This window comes from Sesamum indicum, linkage group LG2 (genome assembly GCF_026168435.1).
Source record: "Sesamum indicum cultivar Baizhima isolate 11 linkage group LG2, ASM2616843v1, whole genome shotgun sequence".
NCBI classification, from domain to species: domain Eukaryota; kingdom Viridiplantae; phylum Streptophyta; class Magnoliopsida; order Lamiales; family Pedaliaceae; genus Sesamum; species Sesamum indicum.
In genome coordinates, this window is record NC_142658.1 from 18,217,744 (window position 1) to 18,230,545 (window position 12,802).

At 33.5% G+C, this 12,802-nt stretch overlaps 1 protein-coding gene across 2 annotated transcripts; it reads right to left on the reverse strand.

Moving 5' to 3' along the window:
* Positions 1–5: 5 nt before the first annotated feature.
* On the reverse strand, positions 6–7,010 carry LOC105156301 (uncharacterized). 2 transcript variants are annotated; one of them, XM_088877463.1, is made up of 15 exons: positions 6,803–7,010; positions 6,662–6,710; positions 6,302–6,468; positions 4,902–5,882; positions 4,251–4,298; positions 4,021–4,104; positions 3,790–3,900; positions 3,501–3,578; positions 3,107–3,198; positions 2,913–3,030; positions 2,066–2,157; positions 1,897–1,990; positions 1,717–1,805; positions 762–1,051; positions 6–206 (listed from the first exon to the last, which is right to left on the reverse strand). In XM_088877463.1, the coding sequence occupies exons 1-15, from the start codon at positions 6,833–6,835 to the stop codon at positions 181–183; spliced, it is 2,352 nt and encodes a 783-aa protein (XP_088733589.1). In that variant the 5' UTR covers positions 6,836–7,010; the 3' UTR covers positions 6–180. The 2 variants fall into 2 exon arrangements, with proteins under 2 accessions (XP_088733589.1, XP_088733588.1); XM_088877462.1 differs by having other exon boundaries at positions 3,790–3,903.
* Positions 7,011–12,802: the final 5,792 nt, after the last annotated feature.

The following is a 12,802-nucleotide window of genomic DNA, read 5'->3' on the forward strand; positions in this document are numbered from 1 at the left end:
CAAAATAAGGAAAACATAATAAATTTGCAGCAAGAAGAATAATAGTCACTCCCCAACTTCTGCATGTTTTGTCAAAAACTGATACCAACTAAATCTAACTCAATATAATTTAAAGCAGCACGAAAACTTTAGCCACACTCAAGCATCCAGCTGAGGCCAGAGTCCCTCATCTCCCACTACTTAATCGTCGAATGTTGTCTTCTTTCCTGCACCAATATATTGACAACAGGTTCGTTACATAATAGCAAAAATAATAGATACTAACACTATGATGCCCTGAGCATTCAGTTAGACTTGAAAATAATTAGGGAAAAGATGAAAGAGATAATGCCAAAAGGACATCAAGAGAAAACACATCACAGAGGTAAATTGTAGAACTGTGAACCAAAGTTGCGCATTCGTCCTAATTTCAACTGCCATTTCAGCATGTTATAATTGGAACCTAGCCTATAGATTCCAGGCATATTATAACAAGAGCTAATCCAGAGTAAAGGAAATTTTAAAATTGGAGCAATAAACAAGGATACAAGGCTCTATCACAGGACACAATATAAAATTATCCACTGTCCAGTTATTCTGAGCAGCTACAAAAAAGCAAATTCAATGTACAATTATTTTGTAATTAATATGAGAAGCAACCAACAAAATTGAACATGTTTGTTAGTAGAAACATAAAACTGGATGGCAGCTGGTTTTTAAATGGTCATCATATCAACTATATAAAAGGTGGGTGAATTCAACAAAATATCATTAATGCATACCAGTTCCAGCCGCAGCCATACTTGGTCTGCTGGGAGTCCCTCGTCCCCTACCACCTCCAAAACGACCACCACCCCCGCGCCCACCACCACGGCGACCGCCACCTCTCCCACCAAAGTCCCTGCCACCACCTCTTCCCCCACTCCTGCCACCACCACCTCTGCCACCACCAGCACTATCACCTCTAGGCTTTGCCTCATCCACTTGCAAGGTACCATCTCCAAATTCAGATCCATTCAATTCCAAAGCTTGGTTAAATGCGTTACTCTCCTTGAACTCGATATACGCCATCCTGTGAATAGACAAGTGAAATTTATTAGCCAGTACAACAAAATAAGGGCATGCAAAGGCAAGATTTATAGATCTCAGAGAAAGCACCACTCTTTTTCAGGGAGAACACCACATTGTTAAAATATGAAGTTACGTGTATAAGCTAGACAATGTTATCCTTTAATGAATAACTAGACTACATTTTCACTTAATCCTACTGAGGCCAATTCCAAGATTCTTCAAAACATCACCTAATAAATCCTACCACTCAGCATCATGTAGTGGTTACCAAAAGCAGAATGCAACAATCAAATTCACAGCTATTTTCCGTTTTAAATGGACATGATCTACCAGAAAGGAAATATCAAGAACAAAATGCCACGCCAAGCCCAATAAACATTCCACTTCTACATAATCAGAGTAAAAAATATATGTGATAGCATCTACTAAAAGTGAATACACAACAAAAAAAAATTCAAGGAAAACAAAAGGGCCATTCTAGGCACATGAAAAAGAAATAATAATGTCCAAATTCTATAATCAATTTTCTAATGCAGGAATCTACAACAATATTAGACAGATCCCAGGGAAAAACACACTAAATTGAGGATATTTTATATAGAAAACTAAATCGATGGGCAACTTAGCTATTACATAAAAGGTTAGGAGTAAGAACAGAGAACAGACCCTTTAACACCACCATCTTGATCTGTCGGAATGGAAACTCTTGCAATTTCACCACAAGAACCAAAATGTTCTTCCAGAGAACTTCTAATCTGCAAGTCATGTTATTTAAGTGATTCATCACATGGAAATGCAGAGGGGATACCAACGGATATGATGTCAAAATGATAATGCAATACATACCTGGTCTTCACCATCATATTTGTTAAATCCACGAACAAATATCGTTTGCCCCTGAGTTCTCCCTCCCCTCTGGAAGGATGGTGTATCTTTGCCACTAGAAAATTACATTAATCTTGTCACATGAATAAATATGGTTACGTGATTCAGCAGTACAGAAAATAGATCATACCCACTATAGGGAGTGTAGGATCCTCTTTCCCTGGCAAGGTCAAGTCTCACAGCACGACCCAGCAAATCTTCACCATTCAATTCACGGAGGGCCTAAAGTATTTGTACATCACAATTTCAATGCAGAGCTGATAACAAAAATGGCAGCTAAAGAACCTAAATAAATCTAAGATGTTTCAAATGTACATTCAGCCATGTGGCCTCCAATCCCAGGGATCTTCACATTTCTAATAATGCAGATGAAACTAGTGGCATTGCCAGGTAGCAAATTCTGTTAGCAAGGCATAGCTAACAAATTGCACAAAATAATAGATAAGAAATATTAAAAAAGGAAGCAAATTCAAATTTACTGAATTCAGATTAATGATCGATAGAACTACACAACCAACATCTCTGCAGCAGTTATATATCCCACTACATTTACTATCCACTCATTGCAGTTGCAACTCTAGATATCCTTTCAAGTAGAGAGCGGCGACGAAAATGCAATGAATATAAACTATTTTTGTTTTTTTCATATACAAATTATTTTGGTCGATTGATTATGATCCAGCAACAAAAGGAGTATAAGCTACACAGAACCATTACACCTAGCATGCACGAGTTTGTGTATGCGAAAAAGAGATGCATCAATAACTTACAGATTAGCTGAAGGTAATAGCCAAGGACTTCTTAGCAGTTTCATAATATCCAGAGAACATCCAGCGATATCCAAATATGCATGCCCATCTATTAAAAAAAACAAATGCTTGCCTGTGCCTATGTGCATGCATGTGTATATATGTAAAAGAACAAATGCATGAAGATGAATAATTCAACCGATCACTATGTATGATATGGATCAATACCTTCTCTGCTGCTTCTGCAGAAGCAAACTCAACATGACCAAAGCCTCTGAATTGATTATCCGCGTCCATGGCAAAGCGAACATCAACAACTTCTCCAACAGATTTGAAGAAATTCTCACTGGGTATTATAAAATTAAGTTTAGGCTCCAAAATATAATGAAACAAGAACTACTCTTCGGGTATGCTAAGCTTACACATCAGCTTGCTCAACAGAGAAGGATAGATTCCCAACAAACAGAGTTTTAGAGCCAGTTGTCTGCTCTTTGGGAGTGGCAGGGGTCTTGGGCTGCACAATGTAAAAATTCAACATTATAAGGTGAGCATGAAGCATGTTTCACAAGAATCACAACCATTTCCAAACATAAAGTTTATCCAAGACCATTTTGGGCATCCCAATGTAACACATGTATCTCAGAAAGCATTTAACTTCGCAAACTATCCCTATATAACCTAGATCAAATGCAAATTAGGCAAATATCAGTATGCATATATAAGCAGAGACCCTATAACAAGGGGGACTAAGTTATTATTTCACTTAAGTGCAGTCAAACAAGAGAACATGCAGCAGGCAGCACATAGACCACTTACAGTCTTTTCAAATGGAGAACCTCCTTTAGCAGCATTTCCCTTCCCCGTTTTGACATCAGTCATTTCTACATCAGTACCCTGTATCAACAAAAATATCACCACATGGGTACGAGTATATGAGGTAGAGAAAGTAAGGTCAAACTAGTCAATTCATCATGCATCCATAAACTGAAAGCAAGACTAGTTTTCATCAACAACAGTTCATCAACACACACCACATGCACAAAAAACTCAAGAAAAACAGAAAACTGCATTTGAATCCATTCATTCAAATGCTAGTAGCATTTACATTTTTCTTGGGAGTTTTAGAAGGCTTTTCCTCCTCTTCCTCTGAAGAGCCTTCTTCATCTTCATCTGAAGAAGATTCATCTGAACCAGCGCTCTTTGGGGCTGTAGCAGACTGCTAACAAGGAGCCAACCATGAAAAATGGGAAATAGGACATGAATAATATAAAACATAGCAATCAAGTGCAACAAAATGTAATAATATTTGAATTTGAATGGAATTAAGTCAACATACTGGAACTTTGATCTTCTTCGTCTGCGGCTCTTCATCATCACTTTCTTCAGAGCTGTCATCATCAGAGCTTGCCTCCGTCTTTGCCTGTAGAAGAGCATTACTAATTAATAATCATAAAAAACAGAGTGACGATACCTTCAACTTCAAAATCATCAGAAGAGCATTTGAGAAATCTGCTAAGCTAATTGACAACATAACATTCACAAAGGGATGCAGGTGGAGCAAAGTACCTGGTTCTTGCCAGCAGTGGCCCTCTTCAAAGAAGCAGCTTTAGGGGCCTGTCACATGATATACCAAACGGCATATTACATTGCAGTCCATGACAAGCCCAAATATCATAAATTAAAATAGAGAAAACTGTGTTGGCTAAATAATAATACTTCAATCACAGTTAAAATCATTTCATACAACACATTTTGAGAAGCTGCATTTAAATAAACTTCAATAAGTATGAAATTCATCACCTAATGGAGATGACATCACTCATTCAACTGCAACAAAACACCAAATGTATAAATCATACTCAAGAGACTCACAACCAAAAAATTGCACAAGTAGCAAAGAGGATGGCCCAGCCATTGCCCAAACCAGAAGTAAAACATTTAAAAGGTCTCCAGCCCATACTGGCTAGTGAATCGAATCATCTCAGAGGTTTTCTTTAAGGGTATCAATAGCTCACAAGCCATATCCCCTCAGCATTTCACCCACAAACGAGGAAAACAGAAAAAACAGGCAAGTTAACTTAATAAATGAAAACGGATTGTTAAACAACATTTGAGGTATAAATGATAAACAACATATACAAGGTATCATAAGCAACTATAACACAGAGAACGAAACGCACATTAGAAATACAAACAAGTCTAGCAACATGCACTTACATCATCATCTGATTCTGATTCCTCCTTTTTTTTCTTCACAATAGCTGCTGGCTTATTATTAGCTGCAACATCTTCATCAGAGCTTTCATCATCACTGCTCGAATCATCTTTCTTTTTCTGGGTAGCAGCTACAGGGGCCTTGTTAGTGGCAGCTGCTGGAGGAACTTTTTTTGCTTTGGCAGCATCCTCATCAGAACTAGTCTCATCTTCAGAATCAGATTCATCACTGCTGGAATCAGCTTTCTTCTGGGTAGAAACTACTGGTTCCTTTTTAGGCAGAAGTGGAGGAGCTTTCTTGGCTGCACCAACATCCTCGTCCGAACTGGATTCATCTTCAGATGAAGAGTCAGAATCATCACTTGATTCATCTTTCTTCTTGGCTGGAGTTACAGGCCCCTTTTTGGATGGAGCTGCATCAGTTTTCTTAGCTGCAGCAACATCCTCATCCGAACTGGATTCATCTTCAGAGGAAGAATCAGAATCATCACTTGATTCATCTTTCTTCTTGGCAGGAGCTACAGGGCCCTTTTTAGTCGGAGCTGCCTGAGTTTTCTTAGCCGCAGGAACTTCCTCATCTGAAGATTCCTCTTCAGAGGAAGAATCAGAATCATCACTTGATTCATCTTTCTTCTTGGCAGGAGCTACAGGGCCCTTTTTAGTCAGAGCTGCCTGAGTTTTCTTAGCCTCAGGAACTTCCTCATCTGAAGATTCCTCTTCAGAGGAAGAGTCAGAATCATCACTTGATTCAACTTTCTTCTTGGCTGCAGCTACAGGTGCCTTTTTGGGAGGAGCTGCATGAGTTTTCTTAGCTGCAGCAACATCCTCATCTGAACTGGATTCATCATCAGATGAAGAGTCAGAATCATCACTTGATTCATCTTTCTTCTTAGTAGCAGCTACATGTCCATTCTTTGGTGCAGTTGCAGGTTTCTTCTTGGGTGCACTAGCATCCACATGCCCATTCTTGGCAGATACCTTAACCTGGTAATAATTCACAGTGATGAAAAATATTTTATTGAAGCTGAAGAATAACAAAATCTGCATATGTAAGAAAAAGCCATTTACACGATTCAAATGGTTCAGGAAATAGTAAAAACACATTTGCTGAGGAGCAGGAAATTTGTCATAGTAAATCTATAATATGTGGTAATAATTTCCACAATATTTACTTTTCATTTTTTATAATGCAGCTTACCACTTGACTCATATAGGTAAAATTTCAATGCATATGATACAGTGTTTTCATGATTCTTAATGTCAAAAAAGCCAATTGGTTTTACATCTTCCAACTCTAAAGAACTGAAAGCAGACTAATAAGGATTACTCACTTCAAACAATCAACGTCAAAGGGGGTAGGGCAAGAAAACAAATTAAAAGGGACAGGCTATTAAGCTTTAAACCTTGAGCTCTTGCTCGGACTCTGAAGAAGTATCCTCATCAGAGGAGGTCTCGACCTTCTTTTTAACTGCCTTCTTCTCAACCTTAACCTCACTCTTCTTTTCCTCCACCTTCTGCTTCTTAGCACTTACTACTTCCTTCTCAATAGCGTCCTCCGCTTCTCTCTTGCCTATTCAACATGAAAAGAAACCATACAAGTAGATAATAATTAAACACCACACTAATCCGGAAAACAAAACTGACACTAATTCCAAATAACCCAATAAAACAAAGCACAAGGAAGAATCAAACCCAGAAACAAAATACAAACACAAAAACAAGAAGAGCAAAAAAAAATGGATACAATAAATCAAAACGGTAACCTTTCTTCAACGGTTTAGCCGGAGCGGCAACAACAGCAGCCGCATCGACCTACAACGAGAAAACCAGCAAAAACATCAAACATAAGCCAACGAACAGATAAAAACGAGTGAATTCAGTGAAGAAACAAACCGCCGCTTTACCTTGGAGGCAGATTTCTTGGTAGATTTACCCATTCTGAGGATTTGAGGAAAGAAATCAACTAGAAAGGAATCAGCTGCAGGCTGTCACCAAAGGAACGGCCAAACGATGAAAAAGACTTACTCTGCAAAAACCCTAAAAAGCGTTAGGGTTTATTGTGGAGTAGATACTTTGGTAGACAGCGTATGCCGAGAGGCAGTGGCTCCCATTTTATATTAGGGTTTTGATTTTGTTACTATTTTTCCCCCTTTTTCTCTTTCCCTTTTTACTTTATTTTTTCCGGGTAAAGGTGCATTGTGGTATACAAATTTTGTTATTATTGTCACTCGGTATCCAAGTAATTATAAATAACTCTATTGATATTTGATTTTTATTATTAATATTATTTTTATATTTAATTAATACTTTTTATTTATTTATATAATTATCAAATTATTCCTTTGATATTAAAATTAACAATAATAAATTTTCCAAAAAAAATCAATAAATTCTATCAAATATGTTTTTATAATTCTTTCTGTATTTAATTCTTTATTTCTAAATCTATGGTTCTATACAAATATAAAAAAATTATATTTTTACTCACAAACCATGATTTATGATACCACTACTTCAAAAGTTTGTTACACTAATAATATCATTAAGTTGATTTATTTTTATTTTTTTCATGTTTTTTTAATATGAGGTTAGTTTATATATAGAGATAATTACATTCTCCTTTTCTAATATTGGATTTATTACACGTAAATCTTCTGTAGTTTAGTAAATTACATCTAACACCCTTGAACTTTGCTTTTGTCTAACAAATAAATCCTCAATTAGTCAATAATAAGTCAATCGAGAGTATATATCAATTTTCAGCAATTTTTTTGCTAATATCAGCTAATTCAATGAATTTTGACCAACAAAAGAATTATTTATTAGACGAAGCAAACCTTAAAGAATTATTTATTAGATGAAGCAAACCTTAAAGGTGTTAGATGTAATTTTCCACATCACATGATATCTATGTTAATTATTCAAAACCTTATGGGAGGTGAGTGTAATTGTCCCTTATATATTTTATTTTTATTTGTAATACATTTTTAAATATGAAATCTATATTAATATAAAAAAATAAAAAATATTTCACACTCACAAACGGTGATTTATCACTGCACCAAATTTTTATTATATTGATAATATATATCCTTAAATTGATATTTTTTTATTTTTTTTAAATATGATAATGTATTGATTTGTATACATTATTCTTATTTGTAATATGTTTTAAAGCATACAAAATTATTTATGAAATGCACATAGAGACAACATGTCAAGAAAGCTATTTTATATATATAGAAAAAAAAAAACCATTATTAACTCATATATAAAATTATATATTTAGTTCTGTAATTTTAAGTCGTTAGCATTTTTTATCCTATAACTTACTCTATTTACATATTTACGAATTTAGTTCAAAACATCTCATATTTGATCATTTTTTGAAAAATTTAGTCCTGGTAATTTTAGTCCTAACAGCATATAATTATATGACCAAAAAGATAGTTATCACAATGTAAATGGGACCAAAATTGATAATATAAAACTAAATTCATAGAAAAAAATAACTAAATATATAAATAAAATAAATTACAATACTATAAATACTAACAACCTAGAATTACAGAATTAAAAACATAATTTTGCCTTAACTTATATTAATAGTCAGTCCTCTCAAGAAATAGATTTAAATTGAAAATTTTGTTATAGGACATACATTTGTTTCTCGACAAAGGTATTTTTGCATTCAATCAAGATATTAAACTTTGGTTGCAAAAACTTAAATTTAAATTTATATTACATTTTCAGAAATTTAAATGTAAAATTCCGTACAACAACAATACAATTACGAAGGCCATTAAAATTTTATTACCCAATAAAGCCAATACAATAATTTTATGGTATGCTATCATTTTGCACATTTCCGCATGGCATAATGTTTCCATCATTGCCAATATATATACATTAATAATAATTTATTTACAAGTCAAATGCATGGAATTAATTCAGGATGGGTCGAAATTGTATTTGTTTGGCCCATTTCACTGAAAAAATCCAATTTTATTGAAAATCTTGCAGTATAAATGATTTAATTATATGTTTTGTATATAACATGCAAATGTGATTAAAATATGAAACTACATTTACACCCATAGAAAAAATAAAAATAAAACTATATCAATTTTCTTCTATACTATTCATTTTAAATTAATAATTAAAATTTATTGTATACAAATATATATAAAATATCATAATCTATAGATTTAGAGTTAAATATGTATATTATTATTTATATATTTTCCAGCAAATTTTCATCAATTAAAAATAATTTTTAGCACCAAAAATATTTGCAACAAATATCAAGAAAAAATTTAGATTTTTCCCAAGAAAAAAGTAAAATAAAAAAACCTACAAAATTTTCATTATTGCCAAGAAACAGTTGCAACACAAGATTATGAAAAACGAATGGAGGCTCAGATCAACATATGGAGATGGGGCAAGACGTCGTGGCATGTTGTCTCTATATGCATATAATAAATATTTTTTTATATTTTAAATAAAAATAAAATATATAACTCAACCCATCACATTTTTCACATAAAAAGAAAAAAAGAAAAAGTAATAAATAAGATAACTAACTTATGATGTTAATTCATAAAATGTGGCATCAAAAAATTTCAAGATCTTATTTAGTGGGCTAAACAATATTTTGCCCCAATCCAAAACTAATCCCACTAGCCCATTGACCATCTCTAAATCAAACTAACAATTATAATCCTCTTGCAATTCTTGAATCTAATATCACTCATGCATTTGAACCCATTTTTTGTCTAACCAAATATGAAATTGATTCATTTGTCACCTCTAAATAAAATAAATAAATAAAATTATGGAACTCTAATTTATGAAATATCTTATACTATATTATAGCGGGCTAAAAAAAATTAGTTCTAAAATAAATAGGATTACACTAAGATAATCTTTTCAAGCATTGCGGAAACATCGAGTTTCTTAATTTGAAAAATTATGAAAACTATTTTAGAAGATCATGAAAAATCCAGTAATTTTCATTTTTTTTCTTATTATTTACAAACATGTCTTGTTTCTAAAGCCAATATTATTTAAACTACATCAAATTCCAATCAAATATTTGAAAAATTCAATGATAACTTATGTAAAGGATAAATTGTATGAAGGCAAAAAGAAAAAAGAAACCATGTTTTATTAAATCTAGCCGAAATGTCTTTTTTGTTATTTAGTGGTAACGGTGTTGAATATATGTTACTTTTACCCGTTATGCCCCTATGACCTAAAAGTTTCCTTTCCATTTGTTAACCATTTCGATAAGAAGAAAGACAAAAACTATAACAGGAGAAAAAATTACAGAGAGAAAAAAAAAAATAGGATTATCTCACAAGAAACCCTCTCAGATCTAATCATTTTTTAGGCCAAAGCAGACGGACATTAGTAGATTTTAGGGCTTTTCGAGATTTTGAACAACAGCCTGCGTCATGATTTAGAGCAAGAAGTTGTTCAGTATTTTAAATTTGGAGTTGGTGAGATTTATAACGAGGTAAGATTAACTCAAATTTGTTTATATATATTTTGTTCATGTCAAAATATGAATAAAAGTTGTCACTTTTTGGGAGTTGGATCAACATATTTGTCTAGTATTTTTAATAAATCTAGGATTTAAGATTATTGTAAACGATGTAGGATTTGTGTGTAATGTTTTTTCTATCTTGTAGTATATTGATTGTGAATCTTTCAATTTTTTTGTATTTCATAAAGATTTCGAACTCCCCCACCTCTTGTACATTTTAGTCTTTACTAACTACGGTTCTCCTTTCTTGTTCTAGTTTTCCATGATTTTGTTTGACCACTATTTTGTGCTTTCTCTGAGGATTGATGAGGAATCTCGATCCCATCTGCTTATAAAGTATGTCTTTATTCATTTGATGTAAGGTCTTATGTGAATTGTTGAGATTATTGTGTTAACTGCATATTAATTATTTAATATTTATTTTTGGTGTGATTATTGAGATGATCATTGAATGTATATTTTATGTGTTGAGATTGTTATAATGGTATTGAACTGTTAATTGATTATTTTTCTGTCTAATATACCTAAGCTGTAGATTTTTTTTTTTAGAAGATTTTGCAAATGATGATTTTGGGGGGCTAAGCAATGTTGGCACAGGGATTACAAAATGGGTTCATATTATTAGATATGTTGCAGGGTTGGAATGTGTGGTTATTTGGGGTAGATAAAGAGATGTATTATATGACAATTTCATTTCAATATACAAAAATAGCTGGAAGAAGCAAACTAGTTTTGGGAGTTATGGAGCTGCAATGAAATTTTCATATATATAGAGGGAAAGCTAGGATATATTTCAATAGTTTATAAACAAGGTAATGTAATTAAAAATTCTGAAATGTGTCACCAATTGTGTATAATAATAATAACTTTGAGTTGGTAGAGGATTCAAACATTGTAAGTTACCTGACTTTAATGAGGGGATAGTGCAGGTGATGCAAAGGGTGAAAATGATGAGGGTGTAGGCGTTGAGAGTGATAAGGGTGAAAGAGTTGATTCGGGTTATCGTTGGTGACCTGCCCAAGGAAATTCTCTTGAATTCAGAATGTGATCTGCGACCCTGAGTTGCGACCCGAGCTAACTCCTCGAACAGTAATTTTCTTGAGAACACAAAAGCGGTTAAGCCAGCCGGGTGATTTCTCGACGATGGCACTCCGACGCTCAAGTCAGTTTTTAGTGGATGAATAAGTGTATAGATCAAGTGTATTCTTGAAGGTATATGGACATTACCCATTAATGAACTCCATCCGTGACATTTATAATCTTGTCCATGACATATTTGGCAAGTGCAAATATGTGGTTGTTATGCTTAAGTCAAGCAATCCAGATTATAGCTGATTGATACTCCATAATTATTGTTGTTGTAAATCCCTCCTTAAGAGCATTTAATGGGATTTCTAACCTTTCTAGAAGACATTCCCGGTTGATAACCTCGCATTATCCACAATGAGGGGCAAATTTATCTTTAGATAAATTACCCTCATCAGTTGGGATAATGCAAGGGTTGAGTGGGATAAGGCAAGGGGTGTGGATGTTGGGGTGACGTTAGGGTTGATGCAAATGTTGATGGGTGTGAGGCAGGAGTTGAGGGTAGTATATCTGAAAGTACTTATAGAAAGTTCTTTTATAGGATGTTGGAGAACTTGGAGGGCCCTTGAGATGGTGTACTATTCGTGAATAGCATTGTAGATCATATTATGACAAAGTTGAAAATATTAAGGTATAAGAGATAAAAAGGAGAAGAACAAACAAATAAATAAAAACAACAAAAACAATAAGTTGGGACTGAAGGAAAAAGTAGAGGGTGAAAGGTGGTTTAGTGAATGTGATTATGGTGAATTGGATCTTAGAGGTTCAGATGATGAAGAGTATCCACTTTGGGATCACATTATGGATTCGAGGATGTGGAGTTTGTTCTACGAATGAAAGTTGAGACAAGTAATTTAGGGTAAAATTGATGGATTGAGTTGTGAGAAGCATTTGAGATTTAAAGTTTGTCAAAATAAAAAATATAAAACTACTGCATCATGAAATGACTGCAATTGGAAACTTTATGCTTCTTCAATTATGAAGTTAATAATTTTGCAATTAAAATATTTCAATGGCAAATATATTTATGCCCGTAGAATTGAGAACAAAAGTATATTAGCAAATTCAAATCTTTAAACTAAATAAAACAAAATTATAAAACCACAATGTGAAAAAAAATAAAAGAAAAAAAGAGAGCTCATAGATGTTGTTATGAGGGGGGGGGGGCGAGCATAAGAACAAGTCCAAAATACATGAAACAAATATAGGTCTTAACTGGATGTCAATTTAGTAAAATTCAGTCAAAAGTATGTCGAAATACTATAAAACC